Source organism: Oryctolagus cuniculus, chromosome 5, assembly GCF_051225735.1.
Source record: "Oryctolagus cuniculus isolate XC-2025 breed Fujian yellow rabbit chromosome 5, ASM5122573v1, whole genome shotgun sequence".
Taxonomy (NCBI): Eukaryota; Metazoa; Chordata; class Mammalia; order Lagomorpha; family Leporidae; genus Oryctolagus; species Oryctolagus cuniculus.
In genome coordinates, this window is record NC_142871.1 from 18,392,795 (window position 1) to 18,412,554 (window position 19,760).

The 19,760-nt window shown below is 44.7% G+C and overlaps 1 protein-coding gene across 6 annotated transcripts in view; it reads left to right on the top strand.

Moving 5' to 3' along the window:
* The window catches only part of KATNA1 (katanin catalytic subunit A1), a 39,463-nt gene that overhangs the window by 12,449 nt on the left and 7,254 nt on the right, over positions 1-19,760 (top strand). For all 6 annotated transcript variants that reach the window (XR_016234481.1, XR_016234482.1, XR_016234480.1 and 3 more), the window contains 5 exons: positions 1,640-1,797; positions 4,454-4,634; positions 13,714-13,835; positions 15,222-15,327; positions 16,092-16,250. Coding sequence is in view for 3 of the 6 variants with exons in the window: in XM_002722435.6 (XP_002722481.1) it covers positions 1,640-1,797; positions 4,454-4,634; positions 13,714-13,835; positions 15,222-15,327; positions 16,092-16,250 (726 nt within the window). In the remaining 3 variants the exon portion in view is untranslated. The remainder of the gene's footprint in view (positions 1-1,639; positions 1,798-4,453; positions 4,635-13,713; positions 13,836-15,221; positions 15,328-16,091; positions 16,251-19,760) is intronic.

Sequence of the window (19,760 nt, forward strand, 5' to 3'; positions counted from 1 at the left end):
GTCCTTTGGCCCCTTTACCGACATGGGAAACCCAAATGAAGCTCCTGGCTTTGGCCTGGCCCAGCCCTGGCCATTGTGGCCATTCAGAGTGAACCAGCAGATAGAAGATCTCTCTCTGTCTCTCCCTCTGTAACTCTGTTACAGATGAATCCTTTTCTTAAAAAAAAAAAAAAAAAGCCATGGGGCCAGCGCTGTGGCGTAGCGGGTAAAGCCGCCGCCTGCAGTGCCAGCATCCCATATGGCCACCAGTTCAAGTCCCAGCTGCTCCGCTTCCAATCCAGCTCTCTGGTATGGCCTAGGAAAGCAGTGGAAGATGACCCAAGTGCTTGGGCGTCTGCACCCTGGTGGGAGACCTGAAGAAGCTCCTGGCTCTTAGTTTCTGATTGGTGCAGCTCCGGCTGTTGCAGCCAGTTGGGGAGTAAACCAGTGGATGGAAGACCTGTCTGTCTGTGTGTGTCTCTCTCTCTCTCCTGCCTCTCCATCTTTCTCTGTGTAACTCTGACTTTCAGATACATTGGTTGGGGCCAGTGTTGTAACATAAGTAGGTTAAGCTACCAACTGTGACTGCAGTATCCATATGGTCCCCAGTTCATATCCTGACTGCTCTACTTCCCATCCAGCTACCTGCTAATGTGCCTGGGAAAGCAGTGGAAAATGGCCCTGTCTTTGGCCCTTCTACCCATGTGGAAGACCTGAAGAAGCTTCAGGCTCCTGGCTTCAGCATTGCCCAGCCCCCACTGTTGCAGCCATTTAGGGACTAAGCCAACAGATGGAAGATCTCTTTATCTCTGTTTTTCCCTCTCTGCCTTTCAGATAAATAATTTTTTTAAAAAAATATTGGTTGTGGGCCGGCGCCGTGGCTCAATAGGCTAATCCTCCACCTTGCGGCGCCGGCACACCGGGTTCTAGTCCCGGTCGGGGCCCCGGATTCTGTCCCGGTTGCCCCTCTTCCAGGCCAGCTCTCTGCTATGGCCAGGGAGTGCAGTGGAGGATGGCTCAGGTGCTTGGGCCCTGCACCCCATGGGAGACCAGGAAAAGCACCTGGATCCTGGCTCCTGCCATCGGATCAGCACGGTGCGCCGGCTGCAGCGGCGGCCATTGGAGGGTGAACCAACGGCAAAGGAAGACCTTTCTCTCTCTGTCTCTCTCTCTCACTGTCCACTCTGCCTGTCAAAAAAAAAAAAAAAAAATATTGGTTGTATGTGAATTGAGTCCTTTGTCCTTTGAAGCTATAAAATATAAAGCTATAGGTTGTGATCCATTATTGTGTTGTAGGTTCTGATCAGCGTTTTAAATTATGTAGCATAGAAACCATTAAAAAACAATGTTTAAAAGTTTTATTTTTGTCAAATTTTAAAATTATAGCTGCCTTTTAACTTATATTATTTGAGTAAGAATTATTAGTAATGTGATTTAATTATCCAAGTTATTTAATTCATTTTTCATAATAATTTTGCATTTGAAGACAAAGAAGAAATAAACCATTGTGAAAAATTTGACAGAATAGCTTTGTGTGGTTTACTAGATATCTGATGCCAAAATGGAGGTTTCTGACATCTCTAATAAGTGGCCCTACTTTAATCTTAGTTGTGATTTGTAAATTGTGGAGATGTAAAAGGACCTTCTTCTTTGAAACCAGGTGTGGCAGGAAATAAACGTGGAGGCCAAGCATGTGAAGGATATCATGAAAACGCTGGAGAGCTTTAGACTGGACAGCACTCCCTTGAAAGCAGCACAGCATGAAGCTCCAGCTTCTGAGGGCGAAGTCTGGTCCTTGCCTGTACCTGTGGAACGAAGGTAAGTGGAGACTTTATAAGAAACCAGTTGGCTCAGAAAACAACAGTGGTTCTGTCTAGGAGGAAGTCTGCGAGACTGAGAGGAAGGGGAGGAAGTTTTTTACTGAATATCTGTTTATAACTCTTGAGTTTTGTATCATGTGATTCTGTGCCCTATTTTGATAAATAAAATATAGGTGGAAATAAGCTAAAAATATGCTTTCGTGAATGAGCTGAAAGTAGTCAAGACAGCATTATCATATAGAAGGAGAATGGAGCTGGGAATTGAAGTTATCTAGGCTTTTTACCCTTATCTGTAGCTTTTGGGAAATATTGTTGCCTTCTGGGCTTTGAGTTTTCCTTATGTGATGTGAGGCAGTTAAACTCACTGGATCTCAAACAAGATGTCCCAGAATACTACTATTAAGCCATACAGCTGCTAACATTGAAAAATGGCTTTTTTAATTCACAGAGAAAAATTAAAAATAAAATATTCTAAATTTTCAGATTTTTCTTTGGCATTTCCTCCCCCCCCCCACCACCAGCTTCTTACTACTGAGTACCACCGAATGAGCTCTTAATGAAACTGACATTTGCAAAATGCTCTAAACAGCCAGTCATGCTTAGTTAGTTTCACTGCATGTTTTTTAACTGACAAGTATGCAGGTGGATGCTTATTCTCTATCTCACTTAATAGATTTCTTAGTATTGTGGATTCACATGCATGACTTACCGTGGCTTTCTAGAAAGAGCAGTTATGACTTCAGGTTCTTTGTTTTCTGACCAGTTAGAGAACCTTGTATTAAGATGTTGCTAAGGCCGGCGCCGTGGCTCAATAGGCTAATCCTCCACCTTGCGGCGCCGGCACACCGGGTTCTAGTCCCGGTCGGGGCGCCGGATTCTGTCCCGGTTGCCCCTCTTCCAGGCCAGCTCTCTGCTATGGCCAGGGAGTGCAGTGGAGGATGGCCCAGGTGCTTGGGCCCTGCACCCCATAGGAGACCAGGAAAAGCACCTGGATCCTGGCTCCTGCCATCGGATCAGCGCGGTGCGCCGGCTGCAGCGGCGGCCATTGGAGGGTGAACCAACGGCAAAGGAAGACCTTTCTCTCTCTGTCTCTCTCTCTCACTGTCCACTCTGCCTGTCAAAAAAAAAAAAAAAAAAAAAAAGATGTTGCTAAGAGGTTTTTTAGTTTCAGCGTTCTGTCATTGTAACTGTAAAGTCTGGATTTTATTTTGTAATAATAGGAGCTGAATATTTAGCACCCAAAGTGTTGTGAGCATGTTAGGCTACATATATTTATTCATTTGTTCCTCGATGAGCCTTCTCTATAAGCCATGTTGTCCCTATATATGAGATAAAATAGGTGCAGTGAGGTTAGCAGTTTGTCCCCAGGATCACTAAGCTAGTGATGCTGATGATTGATCTGCGGATGATTCTGGTGGAGATAGAATTTGAACCCAGTTCTGGAGCCTGGGAAATCCAGCGTCGGGCTGCTGCCCAGTTTGGTACTTGGTGAGGATTCTCTTCCTGAGTAGATGGCCACCTTCACTGCCTGCTCACGCGGCAGAGAGTGATCTCTTTGGTGACGGGGTAGGACACTAACCTGTCCTGACTCACCTTTATTTCATTTTGCCTTGGTTACTTTCTTACTCCAAATAGTCATATTGGGAGTTGAAGCTTTAAGATAATGCATTCTGGAGGTATGCAGTTAGTCTGGAACAACTCTATTTCTTTTCTTTATGTAATTGGTAAGATCTTTCCAATGCATTGATGTGCCCAGTAAAAGATCAGTTGATTTTTAGTGAAGTATTTGATCACATCGGCCTCACAAGCAGAAGCAGTAGGATTCTCTTTCAGGGGTAAGGGGATGTTAAGCCCTAAATAGGGTCCCTTCTTTTTGCTTGATTTGTTTCTATCTTTTTTTTTTTTCTTACTTTGTTGTTGTTGTTAAGATTTATTTATTTGAAAGGCAGAGGGATACAGAGAGAAAGAGAGAGAGAGAGTTCTTCCATCCACTGATTCATTGTCTAAATGCCTGCAACAGCCAGTTGCTGGGCCAGGCTGAAATCTGGAGCCAGAATTTTCATCCGAGTCTCCCTCATGGGTAGCAAGGACCCAAGCACTTGGACCATCATCCTCTGCTTTCCCAGATGTGTTAGCAGGAGGCTGGATCAGGAGCTGCAGTGTCTGAGGCCCGTATCACAAGCAGCAGCGTGGCCCACTGCACCGCAGTGCCAACCCCATTTCCTGATTTCTCTGATCTCTTTTCCTCTCCCTGATTTTTGAATGCTCTGAATTACTGTGCAGTTCTCTGACTTTATTTGTTGATTATATCCGCTCCTTCTTGTAATGTATTTAACTTGCTTCTTTTCAAAGCTGTTATTTTTCTATTTGTCTTCATCTGTATTCATGCCTGGGAGAATCATTCTTTCTTCAGCTGTGTTGGTGATTCTCACTGGTAATCACCTGAACTGTATTCTCGTTAAATCCCCACAGCAGGCATGTCAGATTTAAATTTTAGATCTAGCCTTCACCGTCCTGAAATTCGTTCACTACGGTCTTGTTCAGTTATTGCCTCTATAGACTCATAGATGCTAACTTACACACTATGTGTGTTTACCCATATCTGGACCAAAAGCCAGAGGTGCTTACAACTTTAATACCTTGTGTTTGATTAGACCATCACCAGGACCTAGAAAACGCCAGTCTCCTCAGTACAGTGATCCGAAACCACATGCTAACCGGCCAAGTACAGCTGTCAGAGTTCACCGTCCCTCCGCACAAAATCTTCACAATGACAGAGGGAAAGCTGTTCGTTGTCGTGAAAAGAAAGAACAGAATAAAGGAAGAGAGGAAAAGGTAAATGTTACTGATTTTCATAAATGAGAGTTACTTACAAACCACAAAATGAAGGCTACAAATTTCTGTAAGTTTTAGTCATCAGTGTGCAAGTGTTGTCACAAAACCTTAGCTGTACTGCATGTGCGTGGGCTGGAATCAGTCAACAGATAGTTTTGGCTGTTTGTAACTTTATATTCTGATGTAATTTCAAACTGGTGAACAAGTCCCTGGAATGGTATCAGGAGCTTCCTTACATTCTTTGCCTAGTTTTAATGGTTATTAATCCCTTGGATTTGCCTCTCTGATTTTTTCATTATATTCTCCGGATGCCTCTATTTTCCTAAGTTGAGAATAACTTGTAGGTGTAATGCCCTTTACCTTTTAGTATTTCAGTGTATATGTCCTTATGTACTGGGATATTCTTTTACATAAACACAACACAATTATTAAAGATAGAAGTGTTATGTTGATATTGAACTGTTAACTAATGCTCAGACTCTGATGAAATTTGCCTGTCATCCCAGTAGTGTCATTTATAGCTGTCTACCCCTTCCTCCTTCCCGGATCATGACCCAACACAGAATCACAGATTACCTGTCCAATATCTGTAGTCTCTTTTAAATGTAAACACTTCTTTGGCCTTTGTCTTTTTTGGTCTGGCATTTTCAAAGAGTATTTTTATATTTTTATTTGTTTTAAGAGGTAGATGGCCGGCGCCGTGGCTCACTAGGCTAATCCTCTGCCTGCAACGCCGGTACACCGGGTTCTAGTCACGGTTGGGGTGCCAGATTCTGTCCCGGTTGCTCCTCTTCCAGTCCAGCTCTCTGCTGTGGCCCGGGAGGGCAGTGGAGGATGGCCCAGGTCCTTGGGCCCTGCACCCGCGTGAGAGACCAGGAGGAAGCACCTGGCTCCTGGCTTCAGATCAGCGCGGTGCACCTGCCATAGCGTGCCAGCCGGAGCGGCCATTGTGGGGTGAACCAACGGAAAAGGAAGAACTTTCTCTCTGTCTCTCTCTCACTGTCCACTCTGCCTGTCAAAAAAAAAAAAAGTAGAGTTACAGAGGGAGATACAGAGAGAGACATCTTCCCTTTGCTGATTCACTCCCCAAATGGCAGCAGAGGCCAGAGCCGAGCTGATCGGAAGCCAGGAGCCAGGAGCTTCTTCCAAGTCTCCCACGTGGGTGTAGGGGCTCAAGCACCTGGGCCATCCTCTACTGCTTTCCCAGGCCATAACAGAGAGCTGGATCAGAAGAATAGCAGCGGGGACTTGGACCGGCACCCATATGGGATGCTGGTACCACAGGCAGAGGCTTTAGCCCACTATGCCACAGCGCCAGCCCCATGGGCTATGTATTTTGTAGAATGTCCTCAGTTTGGGTTTTTTCTGATGGCTGGACATGATTAGATCAAGATTGTGCGCTTTTGGCGGGAACACCCTTGCAATGGTCTTCTGTTCTGTCCATGTATCTCATAGGATGGCACAGGGTGTCTCTTCTATTATTGGTGATAATTTGGATTACTTGGTTTTGATAGTATTTGCCAGGTGTCTCCTCTATAAAGTTACCATTTTTTCTTTGTAATGATTTAGGAAAAGATGCTTTGAGGTTGATAATTATTCTGTTTCTCATCAATATCCAGTCTATTTGTTTTAGTATCCAGTAATTCTAGTATGAATCAATCATTCCTTTCTGATTGCAAAAATCATGATTTTCTAATGCTGCTATTCTAGTTGAGTTTTTTAGCGTTCTATAAAGAAAAACTTTGTCTTCTTCCCCTTTGTACTTACAGAAGTATGGACTTGTGGGCTCTTATTGTATACAGTAAGTTACAATCTGGTACTATCATTATTTTGATTTGAGGAATAGGGGATCTTCGATGCTGGATCCTGTGTCTTTTTGATATGTACCCATCATTCTCTGAGCGCCTTCTTCTTTTCTGACCCCATGTGATGTTCCAGGCTCAACCTGTATCTTGTCTGCCCTATTCCTGGGAGGCTTGGTTCCTATTCATGAGAAATAGTATTTAGAGACCAAGATTTTGATGCTAGTGAATTTCTTTGAGGGTTTATTAGTAATAAGGAGCGCATCGGAATCTAGGAACTTAGCTTCTGTCTTCTCTACTTCTACCACTTCTCCCTCTCCTCCCCTCTCCTGCCCAAATAGCCACCACATATGGAGCTGGGCCAGGCTGAAGCCAGGAACCTGGAACTCTTATCAGGATCTCCCACAGGATCTCCCAGTGCTTGGCAGAGACCCAAGCACTCAGGCCATCTCCTGCTGCCTACTCAGGCACATAGTGACCTGGATCAGAAGTGAAACAGCCAGGACTTGAACCAGCACTCATATGGGATGAGTGGCAGCTTAACTGGCTGCACCACAACGCCAACTCCAAAGTAACATTTTCTGCTACATAGGAAGTGCTCAGTAAGCATTAGCTATTATTTCCCCCAAACATTCCAGGTAACTTAGAGTTTACTGTGTTTGCCGTTAGATTACACAGGTTTTCCATTATGTTGAGGTTTTTTTTGTTTTGTTTTGTTTTGTTTTTTAATTTAATTTATTTGAGAGGCAGAGTTACAGACAGAGGGAGAGACAGAGATAAAGGTCTTCCATCTGCTTGTTCACTCCCCAAATGGCCACAACAGCTGGAGGTGAGCCGATCCCAAGCCAGGAGCCAGGAGCTTCCTCCAGGTCTCCGGCATGGGTGCAGGGGCCCAAGCACTTGGGCCATTTTTTATCACTTTCTCAGGCCATTAGCAGAGGGCTGGATCAAAAGAGGAGCAGCTGGGACACAAACCAGCACCCATATGGGATGCTGGCACCACAGGCGTAGGCTTAGCCTACTATGCCACAGCACCAGCCTCCCACACCAAACCCTCCTTTTTTTATTTTAACATTTTATTTATTTGAAAGACAGAGGTGTATACACACACACACACACACACACACACAGAGAGAGAGAGAGAGAGAGAGAGAGAGAGAGAGAGAGAGAGAAAGTTCTTCCATCTGCTGGTTCACTCCCCACATGGCTGCAACAGCTGTAGCTGGGCCAGGCTGAAGCCAGGAGCCAGGAGCTTCTTCAGGTCTCCCATGTTGCTGACAGGAGCCCAGGACTTGGGCATCTTCTACAGCTTTCCCAGGCACATTGGGAGCTGCATCAGAAGTGGAGCAGCTTAGTCTGGTATGCCATACCAGGCTCAGTGAAGTATTAGCTGTTAGTTGGAAACATAATTTTTCTGTTGCCCTTTAGTTTCGGTTTCTCCAGAACAGAGCAGAGGAAGAATGGATACTAGAAAAGAGTCCCTCGGCAGCGGTCAGAGGAAGTCTTCTGTCCAGCTGCAGTTCCAGCATCTAGATGGTAGAATTATCCTGGTGGAAGGAGTCAGAAACTTCCTTCTACTGAGTGCAGGTCTGTCTTTGTTACTTGTAAAATTCTGCTTAGGACTTAAAGCAAGGGGCATATGAAGGCAGAGAACAAGTGTATAGAATAGATTTTCTTCCAAGTTAGCGTGTGGAACTCAGTCTGGGTCTCCTACATGAGTGACAAGGACCTAACAAGTTGAGGCATCACCTGCTGCCTTCCAGGGTACACATTAGGAGGAAACTGGATTGGAAGTTGAGGCAGTCATTGAACCCCAGGCACCCCAAGTGGCAGCTTAATCATCACATCACTGTTTTCACCCCAGTATCTCTTTATTGGTGTGTTTAGATGTTAACAAAATTGTTAAGACTTAAATCTGCCATTTTTTGTTTTCTGATCAGTGTTTCTTTTTTTTTTTCTGTGTTCTTTCCCACCTTCTTATGAGTTACTTGAATATTATTTAGAACTCTACTTTATCTGTAGTGTTTTTTAATATGTCTCTGTATTGCCTTTTTTAGTGGTTCTTCTAGATATTTTGTAAACTTAAGGAACTTAGAGTGGTTTATTGTTGGTGTCATTGGATCATTGGATAGGTTTGAGTGAAGTACAGAAATCTTATCTTTGTATCTTTCTACCCTTCCCACTTGTAATTATCCTAAATTCTTTTTTCTCTATCATTCAGAAACACATCAGACAGTACTGTAACTTTTATTGTAGTTGTCAAACATAATTTAAATCTAAGGAGAGGAGAGAAGGCCTGTTGTTTGAGAGGGCTTCAAGAAAATCAGGGAGGGGCCAGTGCTGTGGCATAGCAGGTAAAGCTGCCACCTGTAGCACAGCATCCTAAATGTGTGCTGTTTCAAAACCTGTCTATTCCACTTCCTTTTTTTTTTTTTTTTTAAAGAATTATTTATTTATTTGAAAGGCAGAGCTAGAGAGAAGCAGAGGCAGAGAGAGAGAGGGGTCTTCCATCCACTGGTTCACTACCCAGATGGCCACAATGGCCGGAGTTTAGTCTGTTCGAAGTCAGGAGCCAGGTCTCCCACGTGGGTGCAGGGGCCCAAGAACTTGGGCCATCTTCCGCTGCTTTTCCAGGCTATAGCAGGGAGCTGGATTGGAAGAGAAACAGCTGGGACTAGAACTGGCACCCATGTAGGATGCCAGCACTTCAGGCTGAAGCTTTAACCCACAGTGCCCGCCCCTGTTCCACTTCTGATTCAGCTCCCTGCTAACGTGCCTGGGAAAGGGGAGGAAGATGGCCTAAGTGCTCAGGCCCCTGCATCCATGTGGGAGACGCTGAAGAAATTCCTGATTCCTAGTTTTGGCCTAGCTCAGGCCTGGTATGGCTGTAGCAGCCATTTGGGGAATGAACCAGCAGATGGAAGATCTCAATATCTCTTTTTCTCTCTTCTCTCTCTCCTTCTCCCTCCCTCCCTCCCACCCTCCCTCTCTCCCTCTCTCTCTCTCTCTCTCTTCCCCCCCCTCCTCCCCGCCATTCCCCTTCTCTCCCTGTAACTCTCTGCCTTTCAAATAAAAAAAATTTAATGGGCGCCGGGTTCTAGTCCCGGTTGCTCCTCTTCCAATCCAGCTCTCTGCTGTGGCCCTGGAGGGTAGTGGAGGATGGCCCAAGTGCTTGGCCTCTGCACCCGCATGGGAGACCAGGAAGAAGCAGCTGGTTCCTGTCTTCGGATTAGCACAGCGCCAGCCGCAGCGGCCATTTGGGGAGTGAACCAACAGAAGGAAGACCCTTCTATCTGTCTCTCTCTCTCACTGTCTGTAACTCTACCTGTAAAATAAATTTTTTTAAAAAAATTCAGTGTTCTCAATTTGGGGAATTTAAAAAAAAATTTAAAAGAAGGATCATGGAAAAATGAAATTTTTTAAACCCTCCCTTGTACTTATCTATATTTTTGCTTACTCTATTGTTTTTCCCTGGTGTTTAAGGTTCTTTCTTACATTGTTTGTTTTCTGTTTAGAGAGTTTCAGCCATTTATTGTGGGTTGGTCTTCTGGCAACGAAATTTTCTTTGATTTTGTTAATCTAAAAAAATTTTATTTCCTCTTAATTTCTGAAGGATATTTTTTGCTGGGTATGGTATTCTGGGTTGATGGCTGTTTTCTTTCTGCAACTGAAAAATATTGTCCTATATTCTCCTGGTTCCCTGATTTTGTAAGGAGAACGAAATCTACTTTCATTAGAATTGTTTTTCTGTATAGGCAAGGCATTGACTTTCTTTCCTTTTCTATTTTTAAGATTTTATTTATTTATTTGGAAGTCAGAGTTACACAGAGAGAGGAGAGGCAGAAAGAGAGAGGTCTTCCATCCGTTGATTCACTCCCCAATTGGCTGCAATGGCCAGAGCTGTGCCGATCCAAAGCCAAGAGCCAGGAGCTTCCTCTGGATCTCCTACGTGGGTGTAGGGGCCCAAGGACTTGGGCCATCCTCTACTGCCTTCCCAGGCCACAGCAGAGAGCAGGATTGGAAGTAGAGCAGCCAGGTCTCGAACCGGCGCTCATATGGGATGCTGGCACTTCAGGCCAGGGTGTTAACCCCCTGCGCTGCTGCGTCACAGTGCTGACCCCAACACATTGATTTTCCCTAGCTGCTTTCAGTTTTTCCTTTATCTTTGGTCTTCAGGTGTTTAATTATAATGTGTCTTGACATGAATTTCTTTGGGGTCTTCTGTTTGTTTCTGAGGATTTCTGCTTTTATTTATATCAAGAATATTCATCATTGCTTGAAATCTGTCAAAAAACTCCAAAATCTGTCATTTGGTCTTGGCATCTATTAGTTGTCTTTTTTCATTAAGTTTGAGATCTTCTTACTTCGTGGTATGGTGATTTTCAGTTGAAACCTAGACATTTTCTATTTTTTAAAAAATTTATTTATTTATTTGAAAGGCAGAGCTACAGAGAGATATTTTCCATCCACTGGTTCACTCTCCAAATGGCCACAATGGCAGGAGCTGGGCCAATCCAAAGCCAGGAGCCAGGAGCTTCCCAGCTCTCCCAAGTAGGTGCAAGGGCCCAAGGACTTAGGCCATCGTCTGCTCTTTCCTGGGCGCATTAGCAGGGATCTCGATTGGAAGTGGAGCAGCCAGGTCTCAAACTGGCGCCCATATGAGATGCTATTCTACTATGAGTCTGAAATCATGTGTTTTTAAAATCAGTAGGTTTAGTTCCTACATTATGGTAAATACAGTATTTTAGCAGTACTGCTAAAAGGTGAGCATCATAAGTAGGTGTGGAACTTAGAACACCTCTGATCTATTACCTGTACCAAATACCTGAGTTTAATGACCCAGTCATTGGGTTAAGTTCTTCGCTTCTTTAGTTTCATTGGCTTTATCTACTATGCCACAGCACTGGCCCCTAGACGTTTTTTCATATTATAAGGCTAGATGTTCTGTTTAACTAACTTCTGACATTTTGACAAGGAAAGTAGGGGTGGCACTGTTGGCAGGTGGAGGTAGAAGTCCAGGTTTTGACACCAGGGTACAGACAGGGGCCCTTTCTGTGCTGGCGGGCTGTGGTGCAAGTTCTCCATGTGATCTCCAGTTTGTGGTTGGGTGGCCTTTTCTGATTCTCCACAAGTACTCCTCTGACACCTCCCAGTGCCTCACGAACTCCTGGGTCAGGGTGGAAGTCCAGGTGCGTGCTTGCCACTGACTAGTGGGGTTGGTGCGGGGGAGGTGGTTAAGGACCAGCTTTCTCTTTGGACTGTGGTAGCACCCTGCTGGGGATTGAGTGCCTCATTACAGGTTCACAAAGGTGGGAAGTCTAGGTTCCCCACTTGGCCTTTGCTGGCCTGGGCCACACCCAGGCTACCGCTCCTCTGAGGTGTTTGAGTAGAATAGAGTGTTGTTGCTATAACTTCTCTCTTACAAGGACTTGAACCAGCACCCATATGGGATGCCAGCTGTGCAGGGGCAGCTTTGCTTGTTACACCACAGCACTGGCCCCTTGACTGAGCTTTTGTAGCTCTGTTTCTCCTTTCTGTCTAGTTTAGGTTTGTTTTGCTTTGCCCATCAGGGTTGTGTTCTATGGGAGAAAGGAAAGAGGGCTGAGCAGTGCCTTCTGTTTGTGTCTTCCTTGGTGCACATTATGTGTCCCTGATAGAGACAGTCTTCTTTATGTTCCTCATAGTTGCTAGCGTAGAACAGATAGTTTTCACTCCCCAAAGTTTGTAACAGGGCTGGGTCAGGAACTAGGAATTCTATCCAGGTGTCCCACATGGGTGGCAAGAATTCACCTACTTGGGCCATCACCCACTGCCTTCCAGGCTGTGTTAGCAGAAAGCTAGTATCGGGGAGAGGGGCTGGTGTGGAGCAGTGGGTTAGCCGCTGATCTGCAATGCCAGCATCCCAATCCAGCTCCCTGCCAATACACCTGGGAACACAGCAGAAGATGGCCCAAGTAGTTGGACCCCTGCCACCTATGTGGGAGTCTTGGATGGAGTTCCAGGCTCCTGGCTTCAGCCTGGCCCAGCCCCAGCCATTATGGCCATTTGGGTAGTGAACCAGCAGATGGAAGATACCTCCCCCCTCATCTCACCCTCCTTCCCCATCTTTCCCTCTTTCTAACTCTGCCTTTTAAATAAATAAATAAGGGGCCGGCGCTGTGGCGCAGCAGGTTAACGCCCTGGCCTGAAGCACCAGCATCCTATATGGACGCCATTCGAGTCCAGGCTGCTCCTCTTCCAATCCAGCTCTCTGCTATGGCCTGGGATAGCAGTAGAAGATGGCCCAAGTCCTTGGGCCCCTGCACCTGTGTGGGAGACCCAGAGGAGGCTCCTGGTTCTTGGCTTCGGATCGGCACAGCTCCGGTCGTTGCAGCCAATTGGGGAATAAAAGTGAATCATCAGATGGAAGACCTCTCTCTCTCTCTGCCTCTCCCATCTCTCCCAGGTCTCCCATGTGGGTGCAGGGGCCCAGGCACCCAGGCCATCCTCCACTGCTTTCCTAGGCATGCTAGCAGGGAGCTGGATCTGAAGTGGAGCAGCCCGCGGGACTCAAACTGCCGGCATCATAGGCAGTGGTGTAACGTCTACACCACAGTGCCAGCCCCATCACCATGTCTTTCATCACAGAGATTATCAGATACCCAGCTCACAACAGTGGCTCGTTACTGAAGGGAGATAGCAGTCTTAATGTAGGAACTGTGAACTGTTTCGAGCTGGCAGCTTAAGCAGTGTTCAACAGTTGACGCTGTGTTTCTCAGAAATTTGAACATCCCATAGTATCTTGTGAATTTGCCATGATGCCCTGGGCACTGCAGTAAAGGTTGGGAACTGGCCCTAATGACCATCATCACGGAGCATGAGAGGAGTCTCACCTAAGGCCTAAGGTGTCTTCAGGAGGGTCATGGGAGTAGTGAGAAGGGCTGCTTTTAGGAGCACTGATGAGAACCAAGTAGATAGCTAAAGACTGAGCTGTAGCCTTGCTAAATAAACTATATGTCCTTGATCTCGTCTTCTTGAAAGTGTTGAGATAAATGTCACTTACCTGATATTCACTAGTCACCACAGTCAGTCAATCTATGAATTTTTTGATGCTGGCCAGTTCATATGCATGGTCATTTTTGTTACTTTAACTCTTGTCATACATTTAGCTAAAAATGAAAATTGAGTATAAAACTGATGTTGATAGAGAAAGATGACTTAGAGTCTTTGTTGCTATTTTTATCACTTGTTTCATTTGTATTTGAATCAATCAAAATCTCTTTTTTTCCCTCATGTAGAACAAATCTCCTGCAGCAGTTACAGAACCAGAAACAAATAAATTTGATAGTACTGGATATGATAAGGACTTAGTGGAAGCTCTGGAAAGAGATATAATTTCTCAGAATCCCAATGTTCGATGGTAAGTCCCATTACAATAAAATAATTCGATGTTGATAATGTTCTTTGGAACAGAAAATGGAGCAGATGTGGGCATTCACTGAAGATTGTCCCTGGGCAAGAGCAAGATTGTATGCACTATGAGCAGCACATAAATGAAAAACTGTACGTACCAATTTTTTTGTGTGAGTTTTTTTAATAAATTATATACAAAATGAGGGGGCCAACGCTATGGCGTAGCGGGTAAAACACCACCTGCAGTGCTGGCAACCCATATGGTCGCCGGTTCAAGCCCCGGCTGCTCCACTTCCAATCTAGCTCTCTTCTGTGGCCTGGGAAAGCAATAGATGATGCCTAAGTCCTTGGGCCCCTGCACCTGCGAGGGAGACCTGGACAAAGCTCCTAGCTCCTGGCTTCAGATCAGCACAGCTCCAGGCATTGTGGTCAATTGGGGAGTGAACCAGTGGATGGAAGACCTTTCTCTGCCTCACCTTCTGTCTCTGTGTAACTCTGACTTTCAAATAAACATTTAAAAGAAAATGAGAATAAGAGAAATTTCATGATCTTTCTGAGTCACACAGTGGTGAAAAGGCAATGATTGTAATACATGGATGTTATGTATTAGCTATAATATCGTATGGATGTTGGTTTTATTTCCTATTTTATTAATATTTCTAATCAAAAATTGCATTTTAATGATGCAATAAAAGAACTATTGATTTAGGGAGAAAAAGATTTGTAGTTTATCACAATAATTATAAAATCTCACTTTCCCACCATGTTAGAAACATTCTATTACATATTTTCTGGTTGAACCTTGGTGATTATTTCGATAGTTTTGGGTAATACATAAGTTTTTTGGTGGTTGATATTTATACAATGAAGATATGTTTTCATTTGCCATGTGTATCAGTAGTTGTAGAGTTCTAATGGTAGGGATGACCTCGCTGCAGTCTTGATGTTACTCTGTGACTTTGGTGTCTACCCTATAATAGAGTTGGGGCCAAAGCAGCAGTCTGGTAGTCTGTTCTACTTTATGCCCTCTTTATTTATTTATTTTTAATGGCTTATTGTTGCTAAGTCATGGAGCTTATGGAATGAGCACTATAAGAGAAGGAATTCCAAGTGAGATGGCAAAATAGTACTTCAGAGTGGGCCTACAGACCTGCACCCTCATGAGCCAAGCTGAAAACCAATACTGTCTAAAAATGAAGACACATATTGTGCTCTCTGAATACGTTGGTTGGCAGGGCGGGCCTTTACAGGGTACTGTGCACTTGTGTCCAGAGAGGGGCTTGGTGTTTGGTCAGCAGTGTGAAATCCTGCACTTCCCGTGGTTCTCAAGAGGGGCTACATGGAGTTCACTATGTAATCTAAGGGGTTTTTGATAAAATGTCCTCTTTTTCAGGGATGATATTGCCGATTTAGTAGAAGCTAAGAAGTTGCTTAAGGAAGCTGTGGTGTTACCAATGTGGATGCCAGAATTCTTTAAGGGCATTCGGAGACCATGGAAAGTAAGTTTATCACTGTCACTGCATCATCAAAGTGAATCACAGTACACTGCTGGAGAGAGCCAGTATTAATCTGTGTTGGGGAAGTGCAGGGAGAAAAGGAAGTAAAAAAAAAAAAATTAAAAGGTGTATGTTATATTATTCAAAATTTTGTTTAGTATTTAAACTGTTGCAGGGTTCCCAGAATAAGCAGTAGATGCAGTGTGATCTTTGGAAGTTACTGCACAGCAGAGTAGAATGAGCTCATTTGCCAGTGTGCCTCGTTAGCCAATGCAGATTGGATTTGTACTGGAGAAACCCGACGTGCATGCACTTTAATGAGTGCTTTTTAAGGTCATGGGCTAATCTGAAAGAGACTCAAAAAGTTTCTTGGATTTGGAAAATGTGCTAATGGGTAACTCTGCACTGACTGATATTTTAAAAATCCTTCAAAGACTAAGTGGTACAGAATTACAGACAAATTTTGTGTAAACTATTTGAGAATAATAACCTAATTTGCCTAAACATGAAATGTATGCAGATACCATTGATATCTATCTTACAGTATTAATATTATAACTACTCCTTCTCAGCTCTGAGTTCCAAATCTTTAATAATGTGGTTATCTTCCTTTTGTAATGGAAAAAGTAAGTTTGTGTTGAAATAGCCTTCTGCTTATCTGTTTGTCTTTTGTCTTAATGTATACATTGGTTGAAATTTGATACTTAGTAATGAAATTCTCATGAAGTAGAACAGTAGCAGTGCTTACAGTATTATATTCCCAATAGGGAGTACTGATGGTTGGCCCACCCGGCACAGGAAAGACCCTCCTTGCTAAAGCAGTAGCTACAGAATGCAAGACAACATTCTTCAACGTCTCTTCATCAACTCTGACTTCCAAATACAGAGGAGAGTCCGAGAAGCTTGTCCGTCTTCTGTTTGAAATGGTGAATGTTTGAGACAGCTCTACTGGTTCCTTACCTCTGAAAGGGGAGAGAGTGAGTTGTAGCTATCTCCAGTGTACTGGGAAGCAGGCAGGGTGACATTCTCTAATGGTTCCTTACCTCTGAAAGGAGAGAGTGAGTTGTAGCTATCTCCAGTGTACTGGGAAGCAGGCAGGGTGACCTTCTGCCCAGGATGTGAGATGCCTGTGCTCTTGAAGTCTTGAGTTTCTTTCTCCTTTCCGCCAGAGTAGACTCCTGTCTGTTGGTTTATTGACCACTCACATTATGGGATCAGCATTACTAATGTACTATGATTCTGAAAGTGTGTGCTTTTAAAATCAGTAGGCTTAGTTCCTACATTATAGTAAATACAGTATTTTAGCAGTACTGCTAAAAGGTGAGCATCATAAGTAGGTGTGGAACTTAGAACACCTCTGATCTATTACCTGTACCAAATACCTGAGCTTAATGACCCAACCACTGGGTTAAGTTCTCTGTTTTAGTCTCTCTTTCTCTCACCACCACAAATCTTAGTTCAAGGTAATTTAACACGTTCTGTTAGACTTTAATGATTACTTCAGTCTGCCTCTAATAGTATAGTTATATGTAAAAGGACAGAGACTGTTACATGGACACTGACAGAGATGTGAATTCTTGGTTATAGTAAGCAAAACTGAGATGCCTGTGCTAATATTCCAGACCTTCCTTCTTAAGCTCAGAATAAAAGGAGACTAAAATTTTCACAATTTCAGGTTATCCATTTTCTGAAAAAGCTTTTGACTATTTCACTCCCCATTTTCTTTCAAATTCATAACCCATAAGGCAAATTATCACATGTTCTTAATGGCATGTTAGTAGTCCATGGCACAATAGGCATCTGATAGAGGATCTCTTAGATTTTCAGAAGATAGTTTGTCCATTAGTTGAAATAAAACTACATTGTCAGGGCTGGTGCTGTGGTGTAGTGAGCTAATAAGCCTCTACCTGCAGCACCGGCATCCCATACGGGCACCAGTTCTAGTCCCAGCTGCTCCTCTTCCGATCCAGATCTCTGCTGTGGCCTGGGAAAGCAGTAGAAGATGTCCCACGTGCTTGGGCCTTTGCACTCATGTGGGAGACCCAGAAGAAGCTCCTGGCTTCTGATTGGCCCAGTTCCAGCCGTTGTGGCCATTTGGGGACTGAACCAGTGTATGGAAGACCTTTTTCTCTTTCCCTTCCTCTTTCTGTCTGTAACTCTACCTCTCAAATAAATAAATAAATAAATAATCTTCAAACAAACAAACATAAACAACATTGTCAATATTCCAGAATAACTAGGCCTTTGGAAAAGCAAAAAATCTAAATAGAGTGAATGGTTAAGTGTAGGTTCTTGAGTCAGGTGACCTGGATTCAACTCCCACCTCAATCACTTTCCTGTCTGGTGAGCTGCGGGCAGATTCCTGGCTTTTCCCATCTTCAGTTACTTTATCTGCAAGAGGGCCTACTGTAACATCTGGAGGTTAAACAAGCTCATGTGTGTAAGTTGCTTAATTCAAAACCTGACTCAATAAACATCAGCTGTTACTGTTGTTAAATTTTCTAACGTAGGATTTATATTTAAGAATACTAAGTCGTTTTCTGCTATGGAAGACTTTTTTTTTTTTTAAAGATTTATTTATTTATTTGAAAGTCAGCTACACAGAGAGAGGAGAGAAAGAGGTCTTCCATCCGGTGGTTCAGTCCCCAATTGGCTGCAATGGCTGGAGCTGCGCCAATCCGAAGCCAGGAGCCCCGGGCCTCCAGGCCTCCCACGTGAGTGCAGCGGCCCAAGCACTTGGGACATCTTGTACTGCGTTCCCAGGCCATAGCAGAGAGCTGGATCGGAAGTAGAGCAACCGGAGCCAGCGCCGTGGCTCACTAGGCTAATCCTACACCTTGCGGCGCTGGCACACCGGGTTCTAGTCCCGGTCGGGGCACCAGATTCTGTCCCGGTTGCCCCTCTTCCAACCAGCTCTCTGCTGTGGCCAGGGAGTGCAGTGGAGGATGGCCCAAGTCCTTGGGCCCTGCACCCGCGTGGGAGACCAGGATAAGTACCTGGCTCCTGCCATCGGATCAGCGTGGTGCGCCAGCCACAGCGCAGCGGCCATTGGAGGGTGAACCAACGGCAAAAGGAAGACCTTTCTCCCTGTCTCTCTCTCTCTCACTGTCCACTCTACCTGTCAAAAAATAAAAAATAAATTAAAAAAAAGGAAGTAGAGCAACCGGGACACGAACCAGCACCCATATGGGATGCCAGCGCCTCAGGCCAGGGCATTAACCCACTGTGCCACAGCGGAAGACTTATTTACTTACTTGAAAGTCAGAGTTACACAGAGAAGGAAGGAAGGAGAGGCAGAGAGAGGGAGAGGTCTTCCATCTGCTGGCTCACTCCCCAACTGGCCACAACGGCTGGAGCTGTGCCAATCCGAAGCCAGGAGCCAGGAGCTTCCTCTGGATCTCCCACGCAGATGCAGGGGCCCAAGAACTTGGGCCACCTTCTACTGCTATCCCAGGTAGCAGAGAGCTGGATGGGAAGTGTAGCAGCCGGGACTCGAACTGGCGCCCATATGGGATGCCGGCACTTCAGGCCAGGGTATTAACCTGCTGTGCCACAGCACCGATGGCCTATATTTTAAGATGACTTAAATTTGATGAAAATGTGTCTAGGACTACTCATGTAATGTGTAAGTACATACAAAAACTTATTTTTGCTGTACTGTCAAGAACTTTTACTTTTTAAAGATGTATCCATTTATTTGAAAGGCAGAGTTAGCGCAATCTTCCATCTGCTGGTTGACTCCCCAGATGTCTGCAATGCCTAGGGCTGGTCCAGGCTGAAGAAAAGCTTGGTTGAGGGTATTTGGCACAGCAGTTAATAAGACACCATTTGAGAAACTCACATTCCACATTGGTGTGCCTGGGCTGAGTCCCTGTTGTGCTTCGGATTCAAGTTTCCTGCCTATGTGCACCCTGAGTGGCAGCAAGTGATAGCTTCAGTATTTGGAGCCACTCCACACATACGGGAGACCCACATGGACTTCCTGGCTTCTGGCTTCAGCCTGGCCCAACCCTAGCTATTGCCGGCATTTAGGGAATTAAGTCAGTGGATGGGAATTCTCTCTGCCTTTCTGCCTTTCGGAATAAAAACAACAACAAATCACAAAAACAAATCCCCCTTGGGACACAGAAATTAAATTGCTAATTGACCAAAACTTTAATGCTCTTTAATAGTAAAGGGAAAAAATGGCAATTAGAATTTCTTAGAGGGGCAGGCACTTTGGCACAATGGTTAAGACACTGCATAAGGGGGCTGGCGCTGTGGCGTAGCTGGTAAAGCTGCCATCTGCAGTGCCAGCATCCTATATGGACGCTGGGTTGAGTCCTGGCTGCTCCACTTCTGATTCAGCTCCCTGCTAATGTGCCTGGAAAATAGTATAGGATGGCCCTAGTGCTTGGGCCCCTGTAGCCAAGTGGGAGTCTGGGAAAGAAACTCCT